This window comes from Chondrus crispus, genomic scaffold (assembly GCF_000350225.1).
Source record: "Chondrus crispus Stackhouse genomic scaffold, scaffold_177, whole genome shotgun sequence".
NCBI classification, from domain to species: Eukaryota; Rhodophyta; class Florideophyceae; order Gigartinales; family Gigartinaceae; genus Chondrus; species Chondrus crispus.
The window spans coordinates 137681-154290 of record NW_005179048.1 but is presented as its reverse complement, the minus strand read 5'-3'; the positions used below and the strand labels follow the sequence as shown (position 1 = coordinate 154290).

General features: G+C 56.3%; 2 protein-coding genes; both read left to right on the top strand.

Moving 5' to 3' along the window:
* The first annotated feature begins 11911 nt into the window (after nucleotides 1-11911).
* Nucleotides 11912-14047, top strand: CHC_T00009260001 (Sel1-repeat containing protein). XM_005714320.1 is given in 2 exon segments: nucleotides 11912-13540; nucleotides 13541-14047. The coding sequence occupies 1 exon segment, from the start codon at nucleotides 11912-11914 to the stop codon at nucleotides 13538-13540; it is 1629 nt and encodes a 542-aa protein (XP_005714377.1). The 3' UTR covers nucleotides 13541-14047.
* A 1135-nt stretch (nucleotides 14048-15182) lies between these two features.
* On the top strand, nucleotides 15183-15502 carry CHC_T00003167001 (hypothetical protein). XM_005714319.1 is given in 2 exon segments: nucleotides 15183-15359; nucleotides 15360-15502. 1 exon segment carries the CDS (start codon nucleotides 15183-15185, stop codon nucleotides 15357-15359), a length of 177 nt encoding a protein of 58 aa, XP_005714376.1. The 3' UTR covers nucleotides 15360-15502.
* The last annotated feature ends 1108 nt before the right edge of the window (nucleotides 15503-16610 follow it).

The window sequence follows — 16610 nt, the reverse complement described above, 5'->3', positions numbered from 1 at the left end:
GGGGAGCGTGTGCTTCCGGCCCTCAAGAATAACCCGCACGGGACGATCTGCCTCTTTTTCCTCAGTTCTCACCAAGGGGGTCGCTACCCCCCTTACTCTGGGAGCGTACTGCCTCGCCCCTAAGTACGTCGACCTCCGGCGGCCGAGCAGTACAGTAGTGATCCACTTCTACTTTGGATCACTACAGTGGAGTACCTCTACTGTACTACACCGGGGAGTAACCTGTACAGCGGCACACGTGGCTGTACTCCTGCCACCTGTACTCGCAGGCAGAGCGCGCACCACGTGTGCTAGCTGGGAATCCCGCGGCAGACACTCCTATTACACTAATTTCTACGCCCCTACAGTAGGACTTTCTAGTCTACTGTACTCGATCGAGACGTTATACGTACGGCGGTATACGTGGCCATTCTGCCGCCACCTGTCACCCGTGGCGGTACGTGCACCCCATGTACAAGCTGAATTATCCCCTGCCTTTCCAGTATCGTCTGATCACCCCTACGGGATTTCCCTCCGGGTCGTTACGTTTACCGACACCGGTCGGTACCCGTTCTCCCACAGCGGGGGTCTTGCTCCGTGCCCCTCTGCTGGTCCCGTCGCCACTGCAGGGCTCGTCGAACCCGCTGCGAGTGACGCTGTTCAAGCTGTGGCCCCCTTGGTCCTCGGTCTCGCCACGGGGGCGGACGAGTCGGGCCCCACGAGTACCACGCGTTGGTTCGGCGTTCCTCTTCTGCGGTCCACCCCGCTGCCGTTCAGCGACCTTCAGCATCCGTGGGCTCGCCACGCTCGAGTGGGCGTGACAGTGGGGGAGGTCCTGGCGAGCCCGTATCTTCGCCCTGACTTGTTGCGCATACGCAAGATCAGCGAGGCCGGCCTCACAAACCAGTCCGCAGTGGGGCTTGCCCGTCTCTTTGCCGAAGGAGACGGCGTAGCTTACCAGATTCCCGACACTATACGTGGGGATCGAACCTTTGCCTTCGGACTGGAGGAGGTACTGTACGTGGACCGGATGGCGACTTACTTGTCCGGGTTCGCCCCGGACCGTCCGCGCCGCTTTGTCCTGGCAGAGATCGCGGGGCTCTACGTGTATCCGCGCCCGTACGCGTACACGAAGCCCCGGGTCGCGCTGCAGAAATCGGCCGCCACCCTGATGCGACTCCACGGAATCGCCGTGGCTCATCGGGGCTGGGCGGCCTGCAGGGGATCGTCTGAAGAGGACGGTCGCGTCTTTGCGTCTTCCACCTTCGAGAAGAGGCTTTCCCCCGGTGACCTCCCCGCGCTCCCGAGGACGGTTCACGAGACGTTCCCCTCGCTCGGGATACACCCCCTGCTTCCGTTCGTACTGAAGCATTTCGGATATGCCGACGTGGACCCGAGCCATCCCGCTCGCTCCCTCCTGCTCGATAGCTGTAAGAAAGGTGGGCATGGTAGATTGGTAGCGCCTTTATGGCCGAAGTCGGCGGGCACCATCGGGTGTTTGTTCAGCCCAACGAGACGGTGTCGTATCTGTCCCTGTCTCTCCTCGCGTCCAACTTCCCGCAAGTCCCGCCCCATCCGCTCGAGCGAGATCCAGCGGCCGCACCCTGTACGCTCCAGGGTGTCGTATCTCTGATGACGCGAGCGTCCGAGGTGAGTGAGCGTCACTACCGCTACTGGCCGGACTTTGCGACGGGCATACGAAGCCCTTTCCTCGTGTACGACGCAAGAATGGACGCCTTCGCGTCTCGTGCGGCAGTGTCCCCGGCATCGGCCGGGGCGAGGGAGAGGCGTGTCGGCGTCGGTTCCGGGCCGAGGCGGAACTGCGGTAAGCGTTATCGAGATCTAGATGCTGTAGCACCGATCCCTCTCATGACGGGTGCACACCCGTTTCATTCCAGTCCCCCTCGTGGGGCGGACGAGCGAACAGTGCCGCCCGTCGCGTCGGGAACAGTCCTTTCCGTGTCGCCTCTGAACGACTTTGCGGTCGCTGCTCCTTCGGGAGTGGCAGTTCGAGACCTCTCCCTGGCGAAGGAGGACGTCACATCTGTACCCGAACTCGCGCGTGCATTGGGGCACGCCACGGACCGGACTTGGGTCGTGGGGATCTCCTCTCGACCCTGGTGAGCTAGTTCTTAACGCGAAGTAGCGAGGCTCGCCGTCTCGGCGGTGAGCTGGACGCGGCGTCCGTTTCGGTAAAGCGTTTGCAACGCGAACTTGCGTCGGCGCGGGATGCTTCTCACCGTCAAACCAGCGCGTACGAACGCGCTGTCGCGGACCGCGATCGGTACTGTCAAGAGAGAGACGGCTTGCGGGCTGCTCAGGCCTCTACTGCGCACGAGGCTGTCCACCAGCCACGCAGATGGCCCGATCCGTATGCCGTTCCGGGGGCCAGTCCCCTCGTGCCGTATGGTTCGAAGGCAGCTGTGGTCCTCGCTTGCGGAGGGGCCTCGTATCAGAGGGTCTCCATGCCCACTGTCGAGGAGCTCGCGGAGGGCCCGCCGCGGAACGCCGACGTTCCGCGTCACCCCGGGTATTGTCCCCCGGGGTCGTTCGACCATGGCTATACTGACCGTAGCCACGATATCGGCCGTTGAGGCGGTCCGGATCATCACCAGAGACGTCGTGTGCCATTCGTAAAGATGTTCGCCTTTGTTGCCTTCGTCCCCGTCCGCTCGGTACGGCGGGTACTGTCCTACTCCTCCTTCAATTTTTTTTCTTTCCTCGTACCGACTCGCGGCCTCCCAACGCAGCATGCCACTCAGAGCTGGTGGTGCTCGTTGCCCGCGCGTGGCTGCGTGCGCGACGACTAAGCGTTGCGCAGCCATGGTGTAGTCCGGGTCAGGGATCACGGAAGACCACCACTGCCTCGCCCTTGCGGACATGACGTCAGGGGAAGGGTGCGTTAGCGCGGGTCGGTCGGTACTGCCCCTCGCCACCCTGACGTATGTGTACCTGCCCCTCGCCGTCGTTAACGAGAGCGCTACACGTCCTGCCCCGAAGGGTCTGGTTTTCTTGGAGGCGGGAGCGAAGTAAGAGCGCTCGTGGGTCGTGGGCAGCGCGGTTGCCTGTCATTCCCGTCGTCCCGTGAAGTATCCGGCGCGCCCGCGACCCCACTGTGATCAGTGGGTCTGTGATCAGTGATCACTCATCACAGACCGGCGAGGGGTGTCGTACGACATCGTCCTTGCTGTAAAATTTGGCAAAATTTTAGATTCCAAATTTTTAGCAAATGAAGTCCGCGTGGTAGCGCCTGGGCCTCGCAAGCTCGGCCCGCGGCTCTCCCCGAGGACTTTTTCCCGCGCTCCTCGCGCTCCGTCTTCCTTACTCACCCCTTCCTACACCGACTTTCCTTTTTTATGCGTCCATCCCGTCCGCCGCCGTGCTCCCGTTTGAGATCGGAGGCGGAAGGCAGAAGTCTTCGCTGTAGCGGAAGGGGCCCCCGTCACCACAGGGAAGCGAGGCGGTTGTCGATAATGACTCGTAGTTGAAAAGGGAGGGTGTTGCACTCTTCCTGACGGGAGTTTCCTGGTGCGTAGACGCAGACTTCGCGATCCGCGCGGGTCTCCCACCTGTAGAGGCGTTGTGACGACGTAATACTCGCTCGTCGGGGTTCGTCCCCGTATTCCATCGGCACCGAGGTTGTGAATACATCCTTGTCTTTTCTCTGTGCCATCCCCCTGGCTCTCGTGCCTCCTATGGGCCTCGGGCGAGATCGCTCCTCCTTGAAGATCTGTCTGTTCACGTCTGTGCGGCGAGCCGTGTGCCCCTTATCGATATGAGGGGGTCGCCTTCCTTGCGGCTCAGAACGCCGTTTACCTTTTCGTTCTCCTCGTCGGTTCGAGGGTCGACTTCCGTAAGGCCGCCCGTACTGCCCTCTCTTCTCTGCCTCTTGCCGGCGGCGGTGGCGATCCCTGTCCTGTATTTCGGGTACCGATACGTCTCGACGTCTTCGTGGGTTCTCGTAAGAGCTGGGATCTCCTCGGGACACTTCTGCTTTCGTATGCTACCCCCTGTCTCTAACCGCGGGCGAGTCGAGATTAATCGTGACAGAGCGCGAGCGCTTGTGGTTGCGTGCCGGCGTCGTCGCGCCCTCTGGCACTGGCTCTGTCCTTCAATACGTCTTGACGTCGGGCGTCGTCCGATCGCGTGACCCTCCGATGAGAGCAGCTGTCCTTCCACGCCTCTCTTTCCGGTCTGCTTGTGCAGCCTGACGTTGTAATCCGTGAAGGAGCGGTTGAGGGCCCCCTCCTCAAGCGTGAACGTCCGCGTTCACGTTTGAGTTAAGGTCCATGCCGGTGTGTCTCCGGAGGCGTTGGGCGTACCGAGACACCGACTCCTCCGGGACGTGAGTCCGCGCAGTTCAGGTGGGCATGTCGTAATCCGCCCACTTGATGAGGAACTCGATAGTTCCGTCTTCTATATCTCTGTGCTTCAGTAGTCGCTCGACAGCGTACTGTGTTCCCTCTCTGACCTTGTCGGCAAGGTCAGCTGAGGTTGTTGTGCTCCCCCATGGCGCGTCCGTCGGCGGTGACGCGTACACGCAGCGATCTGCGGAGACCCGCTCAGTGACCCCATCATGATCGATCGTGATGGTTCGGCGGTCGTTCGCGAGGACACGGTAGGGTCCAACCCCCGAGGACGCGAGCTTGTTCGATGTCCTCCCCCCATCGGTGGGGTTGAGGTATACGTACTCTCCGGGACGGAGTCGTGAATTGATCCGGCGTATGCGCTTATCAAAGTCGCGTTTGTAGCGAGCCTGCGTCCGACGCAGGCTCCCGTAGGCCTTCTGGATTGTCGAGTCCAAGATACTGAGGAACTCGGCGCGTTCGTTCCCTCTGTCGGCAGAGAGCGCGTCACCGTCAGCTCGTCGAAGCGAGAACTCTGGCGGTGGCCTGCTGAGCACGAGCTCGAACGGCGTCGTGCCGGTTGTGGGGTGTACGTGGAAGTTATACGCATACGTAAGCGGCCCACGTACACGTCCCAGTCATCTTGATGCTCGCCTACCTAGTTGCGTAGCATCGCAGCGATCGTTCGGTTGTATCGCTCGACTTGCCCGTTCGTCTGGGGATGGTACGCCGATGTGTACATATTAGTAATCCCCAGAACACGGCACGTGCTGTGGAAGAACTTGGGGTTAAACTGCGGTCCGTTATCCGGCAGCAACGTGCGCGGGACGCCGTACTTAAACACCCACGATTCGCAGAACGCAACTGTGACCGTGTACGCGGTTATCGTGCGGAGCGCAACGACTTGCGTCAGCTTACTGAAGCGGTCCGTAATCACGAGCAGGAACCATTTTCCTGTCTTCGTCTTGGGGAGCGGCCCCAAGATGTCGATCGCGAGGCTCTCGAGGGGCCTCGTAGCTGGAAACAATCTCAATCGGTTGAGATGTTTCCTCAGCTCGACCCGGTTCATCGCGCAGGTTCGACACCCTCGCACTGTGGCTGCGACGTCTGCAGCCAAGTGGGGCCAGTAGTACTCGCGTCGAAGTGCGTAGTACATACGATTCTGGCCCGGGTGCCCCGCGATGGCCGGGTTGTGGCACAGGCGAAGGAGCCTGGCGCCAAGCGTCCGAGGCACCACCACCTGCACGGTATCAGGATCGAAGGGGTGTCTCCGTTTGAGCATCCCTTGGTGGTCCTCGAAGGACGCCGAGTCTCGAGATTCGGACTGTCGTGCCAAAACGGTTTGGCAGAAGTCATCCACGCGTTGCTCCTCGGCTATCTCCTCTATCGTAAGAGGAGCCGGAAGGTCATCCTGCGGTGGGGCGACCGGGGAGTCGAGCGCGCCAGCCTCGGAGTTTTCGGCGCGCTGGATGTCGGTGGCGTCGAACTCGTCGTTCTCCTCCCAAAACCAATTGGGTCCTTGGAGAGCGGGGGCTTCATCGTCGCCTCGCGGTTCGTCGCGCGTCCGTACGCGCGACCTCGTTCGGGCTTCGTCTTGCTTCCGTGTCGTTACGAAGACATGTACGGCCTGATGATCACAGCTGGCGGTACAAGCATGGTCCGCGAGCTCGTTCGATGCGTCTCGAACTGTCGTGCCCTCGTCGAAAGTGGGGATGTCGTCATCCACCTCGACGGACGACGGCGACGCAGGTCCTCGTGACCGCGAACCGTCGCTCGGATCCTCCGAGGAAAGAGCGGCGGCGATGTTCGAACGCATAGCCGATTTTATCGAGGAAGTCCGTACTTCCCTTCGGATCGATGTATCGGACCATGTATATGCTCGATGTATGGCCACTGTAGCATAAACACCCCCGCGGAGAGGGGTGTATGCGTCCAGTTCTATAGACCTCGGATCGCCGAGAACGGGATGACGCACCACGCACACACGGGACCGGGCGCGGGCCCTGGTAGCAGTATGTTAGAGCGTGGTCGGGTCGGACGCGCGCACGCGCGAGCGGATCTACGCCTCGACGCCCCGGTGCGGTACTGGTAGACGACCCAGTACCGACGGGCAGAGGCAGATCCAGGCTCGCTCGCGTGCTGGCGCGTCCTTGCCCGCGCGGTCCCTTGCCTAGAACGGACTAGAGTAGGCCGGTCGTTCTAGTAGAGTAAGCGGCAGAGCTGACCTAGACGGAGAGTCGTGGACAAGCTCGTGCTTGTCCTTTTCCTCGGTCGTCGGTCGCTCGCGTATTTAATGTACAAAGTATTCTATCATAACACTACAGTACCGATGTACTGTAGGGGGCTATTGTAGTGCGGGTCAGCCTGCACTGTAGCGCTGTCAGGCATCGGGCTGACAGTACACGTGCGTGTCGCGCACACGTGTGGGTCCGTACTGTAGAGCTCCGGCTCTACAGTGCGGGATCCAATGTAGATCTAAATCTAGTTTGCCGTTATACCACAACCTTGAGTTATCTGTGCCGTCTTGCTCCTTCTGACGCTTCCAACAATTGCGGTTAATGTGACCTTGAATGTGACAGTAGTCACATGTGCGCCTTTCTATGCGCCCTCTAGAGGTACCTCGATGTACCACATTGCGGGCACCGCGACGAATCCTTCCACGACCCCGGCCATTCGCACCACGAGAGTGTTGCACAAAATTGGCTTTTGGCTCGGCGGTGTGAGAAAGGTATTGATGCTGTGGATTGTGAGAGTTGGAGCGACGAGCAAGCTCAGCCTGTACAGCATTGGCCAGAGTGTCAAAGTCGAATTCTTGAAGGGTAGAAACCATAGCGAGTGGGGCAAACGAAGGAGGAAGGGATCGGATAAGCTTGGACGTCTTCTCAGATCCGGAGAGTTCGGAATCGTACGTAGCCAGTTCCCCAACGATAGTGAGGAAAGAAGCGACATGAGTGTCAAAGTTTCCGTGCTCCTTGAAGATGAGAGTGTCTAGCTTCTGTTTCAGGTTCTGTACGACTTGGGTGTTGGACATCGTGAAGATACCCTCAAGCTCCTCCCACAATTCGCCGGCAGTTTTGGCGTCGTCATCCACAAACAGACGAGTTTGGGATGAAACTGCGTTGACGAGGCACAGTATGATGTTGCCTTTGGTGCGAGCGGACTTGAGAGTCCAATCCTTGATTTCAATGCTTGACGAAGATGCCGCCCGACCGGAGGGCCGAGGTTGAAGGCCGACGAGGAGAGGGTCGTTGCGGTGGAGGTAGGCCTTCATTTTTGAACGCCATTTGATGAAGTCGGCGCGGACTTTGAGTTTTGGAACTTTACCCAGGGAGTCGTGGTTATCGTCACCGGCCATAATTCTTGACCGGTGCCGCCTCCAACCGGAAGGAGGCTTCCTTCGGTGCTGCGATATTTTCGCGTGTTGCGCGAAGTGCTCCGCAACTACCTGTGTCAGAGAGCCGTAGGAGGTGGGACCTCTGACCCGTGATATGCTGACCTACTACGAAAGTGCTTCCAAAAGTGCGGAGGTCGGACCTCAGGCCGGTGGTATGCTGATGTACCACGAAGGTGCTTCCAAAAAAAATTGAAGGTCGGATTTCAGGCCCGTGGTATGCTGACCTACCACGCAAATCGATTGCCAAGACTTGAGATGACCCCCAACTTTAACCACAATAACCCCAAACAAAACCAATATAGTTCGTCTTTGACAGCGATAAACAAACTCAAAATGATGTTCCTTAACACGGTTGCGTTCGGATGAAGATGTACTGCGAGACAGTTGATTTCGTTGACGCTACACAAAAGGGAGGTGTAGACCGACACCACGAGTTGACGCAGAGAACTGAGATGCGCCACCCAATCCCAGGCCCGCGGGCGCAATATAGGTTCGAGGGTGGCGCAGTAGTCCAATGCGGCGTTCGCACGCGTGGTTGAGAAGTGGTGGTGGATGCACAGATAGGATGAGTGGAGTAAAGGAGGAAGGAAGGAAGCGCGGGTAGGTGGTGGTCGTTAGGGCGCAGTGAGATCGTTCCTTACCGCGATGCTACCATAAAAGGAAAGTCAGGGGATATGGAGAATGTGTGAGGATGTCTCCTCTCCTGATCGGGTCGACAGCGACCCGGTCACTCCACTTTATGTCAACCAGAGCAAGGCTCTGGTGCGCGCCACTCCGCTGCGCCGTCGTCGGTAGGATAGTGACTAATCATTATTTCTACAATGGTACGTAACCTAAATCATCATCAGCCAACCATCTCACGATGGTGGCGGTCATGGAGCATTTTCATTGGACTGTTGGCTTTCGCTAAATTACAGACACGCGCCTGCGCTCAACAGTAATCGTGCGTGTTGCGATTCAATAAATGCGCCACGTTGAGAAAACAGGAAGCGATTCCACTTGTAGATAAATGTACCGTAGTTTCGGCGTTTTGAAGGCTTTTGATTGAATCAAAACCAATCATTCTTTGGTATTTCTATTTTAAATATTCAAAATCGTTCCATTTTAGGGGCACCCCCCTTTAGGGCGTCTGCAGTGCAGCATAGTGCGTTTGCAGTACGAAGGGTACCGTTGGTACCCCCAGCGCCTACGGACTGGAATATCCGCACTCGAGGCCGGTGGACAACCCACACTTATCTACTCCCACGAGCCCCCCCCCTCCGTGTTTGCCTCCCGGCAGACTCTCCTGTGCGGCGTGATACGCCAGCCCGTTCCCACGCTCTAGACTCGAGAGAATTGCTGCAATGCTTGTTTTCGACCAGGACAACGCAACAATTCCTCGCATCGTCACTTATTATGAACTATTTCATCTTTGGACCACACGTTACTTGTTGGGGCTTCGGCGCATCTACGAGCGTCCCCTTCCTTGCCTACACTGACGATTTCCTCCAGAGCCTTCCTTCTCTCACCACAGCCAGCAGCCGCTCCCGTAAATCCCATCTATCCCACCTTGACCGTGTTCTTTCTCGCAAGTATCCCTTCACTTCACGGTACACGATTGACAAAGACGAGTCATTACAGTGAGCTCTCGTCTCTGCAAGTAAACACACCCAGACTTTCACATCAAAACCTCCTAGATTCTTCCAAGTCACTCGCACACCTCGCTTTCTTTGCCAATATGGCCTTCGACGATCTCGCTGAAAACACCATCATCGTCCTGTTGGCCTACACCGCCGCCTTCCTCCCGTGGACTGCTCTCACCACCTTTGACTTTATCTCTGCCAAATGGCGCAGGGTACGTGACGTTCGTATCGCCGGCTACGTCAACCTTGTTCTCGCGCTAGTCCCGGCAATCTACATACTGTTTTACATGGTCGTGCAATCCAATGTCGATCAAAAGGAGATGTTCACTGCGCTGGTCGCTATGCTGTTTGCGTTGCTGCACGTTGTGCGGACGTTATGGGGACTGTGGCAGTTGCAGCTATTTGTCAAGTGGGCTGTCAAGAGCATTAAGTCGTTGCGGGCCCTTGGGATTGAATATGAGCTCAACACGGGCGCCAGTACTGGCTATGATGGGAAGAAGCAAACCCAGAATGGCGAAGAAAGAGAACAGGAAACCACGAATATCGGTACTACGCAGGAGCCCGGAAATACCGACGACAAGGAAAAAGTGCACTCTGTGGCTGAAATTGTAGATGAACTATGGGTGAGCGATGAACTGATTGAGAACCGTGTGTCCCATGGGAATGCTCGGTGCTACATAGTGTTTGACAAGATTGAGTTTAGAATAGATCCAAAGAGAAGAAACGTGTTTCGTCAACGCATCGTGCTTCTGTTACAGGCGCTCTCGATACCATTTCGGTATGTGTATGGAATAGTGCAGAAATGGCTTGGGAATGGGTCTATACCCTGCTTTGTCCAGGTACCGCACGAGCCAGAGGATGTGTGGCTGCGATGGTGCGTGGCGTTTGCGGCGCAGGGGTTGAACAAGTGGATAACGGAGTTCACCGTTGCGCCGGAAGTCGATGATGAGGATGGGGCGATAAATAACTTGGAGCGGTACGAAAGACGACGAGAACACCTGGCTGGGCGCGTGCTGGCAACGGCCGGAATACAATTGTGGCTGGGGAGTTGTTTGCCGCTGGGTGAAGGCAAGTCGCTTTTGTCAAAAGAGGGCTTGTTGCGACGAGCGATGACGAGTGGACGTGGAATGCCGTTCGATGCAGTGCAGAGGAATGCGGTCTTGCGGCCTGGAAAGGGGTACAAGGCCTATGAGAGAAAACTAAATCGATTCATTGGTGGAATTCCGGTGGAGTTTGAAGAACAAGTGGAAGAGTTGGACATCGAGAGAGTGGAGTGGCTTGCGATTTTGCTGTACATAGGAGAAGAACAGATTGGCAACGGAAGTGCGAGCAGAGATTCTCGTAGATCTGAGGAGTATGAGAAACTGGAGCATGACGATTTAGCGATTGAAAATATGCGAGCACAGCTGGGTATGGACAACAGAACTTCAGGAGTGGATGCAGCGGAAAGAAGGAATGCTAGCATATGCGGATTTCCGATGCCAGAACGATACTTTCATGAAGTATCCAAGGAGAATAGACTGGTGACCAAGGTCGGGGAGCTTGTCGACTGCTGGTTAGCGCTTATGGCGGGAGTGCAAATGCAATTCCTGGTGAGTAAAGACGAAGAATGGCTAGGACGTTGTCTGGGTCAAGTCGAACATGACCAAGAGACTGTGGTGAGCGTAGAAGGCGTGGAGATGGGAGGGATGGAAAAGAGGGGGAGCAGCCTCTTCATGAGACATGTTCGAATTGAAGAAGCGATGCAAGCATTCCAGTTTGGAGTCGTGGGTCAAGAGTTTGAGCAGTTGGAGCAGACATTGACGTTTATGGGATATTCGCTGGAGAGCGTGCGTACGAGACTGGGAAGGTGGGTGAAAGCGAACACGGACTCGCAGAGTGGGGCGTGGAGGCCTTTGATGTTTCAAGCGGGGGAGTTGATATCGGGGTGGACGGAGGTTGGGCGTGTATCGAATGATGTGTCACGTACCCTGCGGCAGAGAGAAGGGAATGCAGTACTGAGGGATCGGGCGGTGCAGTGTCGTGTAGTGTGGGAGTTGCAATGTGTTTTGAGGGAAGGGGTATCGGGAATGGAAGGGAGCCCGAGCAGTATGGTAGCGGTGGCGCTTTGCATGGTCAGTTTTCCGTCGCTGGTTGTGATGAATACAGAAGAAGCGAGCGAGGAAATCAGTGACACGGATGTGCGGTCAAGCGAGGCAGGGGGGGTGGCAATCTCGGAAAATCGAGATAGTGTGTCAGTATCATTCGGGAATGAGCAAAGAGGTAGGGATGCGGAAGAAGAGAGGAAGAAACGGAGCGAAGAAATGTTTGTGATAGTGCCGATTTGTGGGCCTCAGAGAATGAGGCTTCAGGTACAAGTGGGCGACGATGACGATAGGAGCAATAGAGGTGGAGCGGGCGATAGAGGATGCAAAGTGAGAGTACGGTTGTGCCGGGGGGCGACATCGCGAGATGAGCGGTTTGAGTGGGGATGGTGGCGGGAGGCAGCGTTGGGACGTATGGAGGGATTGAGGCGATGGCAGAAGAATCATGGTATGTGTTCGCCAGACTTGCATGCCGGGCACCGGAATATGACGTCAGGCATCGTGAGTGTAAAGCCAAGAGCACACAAAACGGGGACAGAGGTTGAGATGTGGTCGGGATGGGAACCGTTTCGAAGCCAGCAATGCAGATTTGAGCTAGAAGGGGACAAAGTTCTTGCGAAATTTGAAGTGAGCATGCGACACGGTGATCTCGTTGTTAGAAAGAAGAACATTACGACATTGTACACCCAAGCCGTCGGGGAGAGAAGGTTCGCGGTGTACGAAGACAATGACCGCGAGGCCTTACAAGACGGATGTTTGATAGTAGGAGAAGCACTGGTTGATAAGTCGCCAGGTTGCTTGAGCTCAGTCAGGGATGGAGTATATGAAGATGAAGAGTTTGCGAAGAACCTGCCAGCAAAAGGCGAAAATGTTATTGGGGAAGAGTTGGGCCAGGTCCGAAGAGCCATTTTTCTGTTGAAGGTTGCTGCACTGGAGCATGGTGATATGAACGCGTTGCAGAGATGCGTGAAGCTCCTCACCGACTCGAGTGAGGAGATGACAGAACACATGATATTGACGAACAGGCGACGAGCTGGAGAATTGGTGCTAGCTTTTTTCCACAGTGTTTTTGTGAGCAGAAAGGGGAGTGGCGGGGTCAAGGGGGGTGGAAGAGAGTTTGAAGCGTTGTTTTCATTATTACAAGAGCTTGTGGAGAAATCGGCTTTTGACAACTATGTCGTGGATGTGGTTCTGGATTTTCTGAAATGCGCAGTAGATCTGAGTATACCTGAGGATGTACGAAGCTGCCTCATATGGATGCGAAGGTTGATAGCAAGATCACTGAGATTGGATAAGTTGGATTGTCTTTGTCGCAGTTTTGAAGAAATACTTGGAGCGGAACGAGGGCAAAGAGTGGCTATCCGTCGGAAGCAGTTGTTCTTCACGGACAGTGAGGTGACCGAGTACGACGTGCGTACTGTTAACATTTTGGAAAAGGCTCTTCTGGAACGCCAGATTGAGGAGCATGATGATGTCTACGCGATGAACAAGCTAGGACTGATGCTGCATAACGGCGCAGAAGGAGTAGAAGCCGATGCGGTACGCGCATTGGAGCTTTATGAGCTTGCAATATCAAAAGGCACTAACTGCTCTGCGATGTACAACCTAGGTTGTTTGTTGGAGAAGGGAGGGGAGGGGGTCGAGAAGGATGCGGTACGAGCCAAGGAGTTGTTCGAGCGTGCAATCAATGAGCATGGTCATGTCGGGGCGATGAACAATCTAGGACTGATGGTGAAGGAGGGTGCAGACGGAGTAGAAGCCGATGCGGTACGCGCAATGGAGCTTTATGAGCTTGCAATATCGAAGGGCAGGAACGGCATTGCGATGTACAATCTTGGTATCTTGCTGAGAGACGGGGCAAAGGATTTGGATTGCAATTTGGTGCGCGCAGCTGAGCTGTTTAAGATGTCCATTGAAGAGAGCAACGATACAGACGCAATGGTGGAACTGGGAAATCTGTTACGCGATGGAGCGGAAGGAGTCCAGCGGGATACAGATCGTGCATGCAGATTGTATGAGAGGGCCATCAAAGAGGACAACCATTCCGAGGCTGTAGAGAATCTTGCTGCGCTGCGCGATGCTGAGATAAATGAGGTCACAGAAGACGGAGACTGAACGATTTCAGAAGTCAGCAAGAGCACTCTCCCGAACGGAGATGGCGGGTGCCGTCGGGGAGAGCAGAAGGGAAACCCGAGGCTCAAGGCGAGTTTCCCTTCGTTAAGATCCCTGTAGAAGATGGGATAAAGACGTGGTTCCTACCGTCCGGTAGCGACGGGTAGATCGCCGATGCTGAGTTCAACTCCTTTATCGGGACAATGAACTCAGAGGCAGCGGCCGGCGCTAGGGCGCCCGCCTCAGGCTGCACCCGGAACGGAGAACGGAATCAGGACTTGTCGAGGTGGCGCACCGGAGGAGTCCTTTTGCTCTCGCCCCGTCGCCGCTTTAGCTTTCAACACTCATTTGACCTGTTGTGGTTGGTCGCTGGTGCCATCCACGGGCATCCCCGACAACCCCGTGACGGACCACAAGGACAGACTGTCCGCATTACAGTCTGTCATCCGCGGTACTTAGACCCACGGGACGGCGACGACGAGTAAAGACGACCCCATGAGGATTACGATTCATCACCCCGAACCGGTTAAGCAGCTTCGTTCGGTCGTGCCGTATTTCGCCTTAGTAGTGTCCTGCGCTTCCACCTCCGCCCCCGCTCGGGTTACACGCACGCACTAGTATTATGTGTAATGCGCAAGAACTTGACAAGTAGGGTTGACGACTCAAGCTCCGAGAGCGAGGCGCAAGATGCGAGAACTTGACAACTTGAACGGATCGCTTCGTATCTATGTTTCATTTTCAATGTGCACGTAGTACAATGAGATATCCCTCTCCAGATTGTGCGAGACCCTGTATGCCGGCGATCGTGTCAGAGAGCGGAAGAGTGGGAGACTGCGCGCTCCGATCGCGATCCGAGCAGTCGGTCTTCTTCCTTTCTGGCCTTGCCAAGGATGTCGAAAAGACTGCCTGTTGCACTTCTATGCGGCAGTGGCTAGAGGAACCTCATCCCCACCAACTACGTCCTCTTCCAACGATCACCGCCGATATCCCCTCTTGTTACACCCGAACCAATCATGTTTGTCAGCCCCAGCAATCAAGAAGTAATCAAACTTTACTTTCACAAGTGTTTTTACTCGCAGCTCTAAAAGATACGCATCTCAAACCCAGCATCTGTGTGCATTCGCACTTGATTGTAAAACCAGGTATTCGATCGCCACTTGCTTGCATTCCACCACCACCGTTAGGGCGTAAAAGAGGCCCCATTTCCGAACCAACATTCTGTGAGCGTCCGTATAGTTTCCTCGTTTTCCTCGACTACATCTCAGAAGCAAGGTTTCTATAGTGCTTTCCAACTCGCTCCCTGAACGTGGTGGGAGCCCAGTTGTGCCCTGCCCATGTTTTGCGTTTCCGTTCTAGAGGTAGTGGTCGACAGCATGTTCTCGCACCTGCTGACAGCTGCTGGGCGAGATACCGAGCTGGTTGGACATAAGAACTGGCGAAGATTCCAAACGCCGCGAGACTCGAGTGTAAAATCTACGTTTCAGCACGGTACAGTTGGTCTCTATATGGGATACTCATTCTTTTCGAAGCGCCCTCAAGGAGCTGGCGGGTGCAATCGAAAGGGGAGGGAGATAAGCAAATGATACGAAGGGTTTTTTACAAACGACTGGAAATGCGTGGATTGGAATACTTGTGGTTTGCAACAATGAGGGAATCGTGCGATTTTCTTTGGGCTTCATTTCCGCCTAGCGCAGTACTCTATAGCGCGACGTGCGTGGGCGTTTGTTCGACACACGACATTTATTGTTGGAAAAGTGGCTCTAGTGTTTTTCGATCATTTGCCAAAGAGAACTTGGAAGCTGACCTTGGAGCATCATATTAACGGTTGAGATACTTTGTATAAGCTCTTGAATGTGAATGGCTCTTCCTCTGTATGTACGTGTACAAGGGTGAGGTGGTGGAGTGTTACATAATTGCCATTTTGTGCAATGGGCGGCGCACGTCGGTTCGCGGATGTCGCAGTAGCAGTAGCAAGAGCCTCGAGCGGTCGGGCAGCGGTTGGAGTGGAGTTGAAGGGGGACGCCCGATGTACGTGGTCCGCCCGAGTTTGTGTCGATGGCGGCGCTGTGGTGACGACGAGCCAAGCACGTTGCGCCGCGATGTGGAGGAGGATGTAGGTTGCAGTGCTGGGACCAGCAAACAACGACGTGAAGCTCAAAGTTGGTCCAACCTGATCTACGATCTAACAGGCGCCTGCTCTCCCTTGCTCCCAGGAAGAGAGGAGAGCAGACGCCAATTAGATTAGGCTTCGGGAAAGTAAGGCCGCGACACAGGAGATAATGCGCACGTACTTTGGAAGGACGCAGTGTGGGCCCCGGCGGAGCTTCAGACTGGCCAAGCCGCCTTACTACACGACGGATCGTGTGATAAGGCGGCTTGGCTTGGCTGGGCTGGGCATGGCTTAGCTTGGCTTGTGAGAAGGTCTTGCGCACCGGCACTGTGAAGCGGCAGCAGTTGGCCCAGCCACCGCAATTGTGCCGCTGCGTGTGGCATCGTCATCGCCCCCAACTGTGCGGGTGGCCACGCTGTCAGAATTTGATTTACAGAACAAACGGCAATGCCCAGAAATGCCGTCGTCGACGACGTCGTCGACGAGGGATCCCGGATGCAAGGAGCCGACTGTTCAGAGGACCGCAGATTCTCCAATGTCCGGCGGAAGGGGAAGGTCGGCAGGGGAGAGCGGGACGAGATGTGTGCGGATGGGGCCGGCTAAAGGTCGTCGAGGGCCACAGGAGTAGCGGGGTCGTTGAGGTCTGCGAGCGGGCTGTTCGTAAGGGAGCGCGTTGCGCGAGAGTATTGGGCCTCGCGATGGAGGCGGCGGATGACACCGGCAGTGGCGGCCGCGTCGAGAGCCAGAGCGGTGAGCGGCAGGGGAGGCGTGAGGACAGTAAAGTCGTCGTAGACGCGGCAGGCGTGAGCGAGAATAACGGGCGATGGTGGCAGAGGCGTCAGCGGGGCGAGAGAGGGGTAGCGGCGAGTTGAGCGCTCCGGCGGAGGGCCGCCTGGGTGGTCTCGAAGAAGGCGAACGAGAGGGCCGGGGGCGCCGTTGGAGCGATGGCGATCGAGGTGCTGG